A 920-nucleotide genomic window follows, 5' to 3' on the forward strand; every position below is an offset into this window, starting at 1 on the left:
TCACTCACTCAGATCCGCCTCGCCGTCACTGCGGGAACCGGGATCCGGGAGCAGCCGCTCGTCTGCTCCATCCCCGGGTTCGGTGTCCGGGGTGCCGCCGGCCGCGGGGGTCCTGGAGCTGGACCCTCTCCGCAGTTCCTCGCTCAGGGCCCCGATGTAGATTTGAGCCATCTGCAGGGTCTCGGCCTTGGACAGCCGGCTCCGCAGACCGGGTATAACGCTCCGGAGCAGGTCAAAACCCGCGTTCAAGCCGCGCATCCGCCGCCTTTCCCGGGCGTTGGCGGCCAGGCGCCGGCGCTTCTGCAGTGCACCCGCTGCGCCCGATTCCCGACACTCGGGGAAACCCCAGCCCGGCGACCCCGCTCCGTCACGCCGGCTCTCCGCCATGCTCAGGCGCAGTTCCGCTGCGCCAGGCGCAAAGTTTGGTGAAAGTTGCGGCGAAGTTTGCTGGATTTTAAAGGTGGTCGCGTGTGAGCAGCCAATGGGAGCGGTGGCTGTACCCCAGTCGCGTGTGAGCAGCCAATCAGTCAGCTGCTTATTTCATTCAGATTATCTCCACTTCAATAAAGACAGAATTCAAATTAACGGGCTAGACAAAAGGAGCTTTCTGTGGAGAACTGATTACAAGGAAAGAGTTTAAATAAGGGGCAACATGACAGAGGGCAGGACATGAGCAGTTCAGTGTCAATGTGCAGTCAGCTGGTTCACATTGATGCTGCAGGTCAATTTGAAAAGGCAGCCTCGATTGCCCAGAGAGTCATTGAGAACATGGAACGGCTGATACCCCAACTTCTTCCCCTCCTGAGTGAGGACTCCGAGTTGGAATATGTGCTCCATTTTACCAGGACGTTACCCGGACTGTGGAATTTTAGTTATGAGGAAAGATTGAATTGGCTAGGGTTGTTTTGTTTGGAGCAGAG

At 57.6% G+C, this 920-nt stretch overlaps 1 protein-coding gene across 1 annotated transcript; it reads right to left on the reverse strand.

The window, feature by feature from the left end:
- On the reverse strand, positions 1-387 carry LOC137355303 (transcription factor ATOH1-like). Its single transcript, XM_068020288.1, has one exon. It carries the CDS (start codon positions 385-387, stop codon positions 1-3), a length of 387 nt encoding a protein of 128 aa, XP_067876389.1.
- Positions 388-920: the final 533 nt, after the last annotated feature.

Source organism: Heterodontus francisci, chromosome 42 (genome assembly GCF_036365525.1).
Source record: "Heterodontus francisci isolate sHetFra1 chromosome 42, sHetFra1.hap1, whole genome shotgun sequence".
In the NCBI taxonomy this organism is placed as follows: domain Eukaryota; kingdom Metazoa; phylum Chordata; class Chondrichthyes; order Heterodontiformes; family Heterodontidae; genus Heterodontus; species Heterodontus francisci.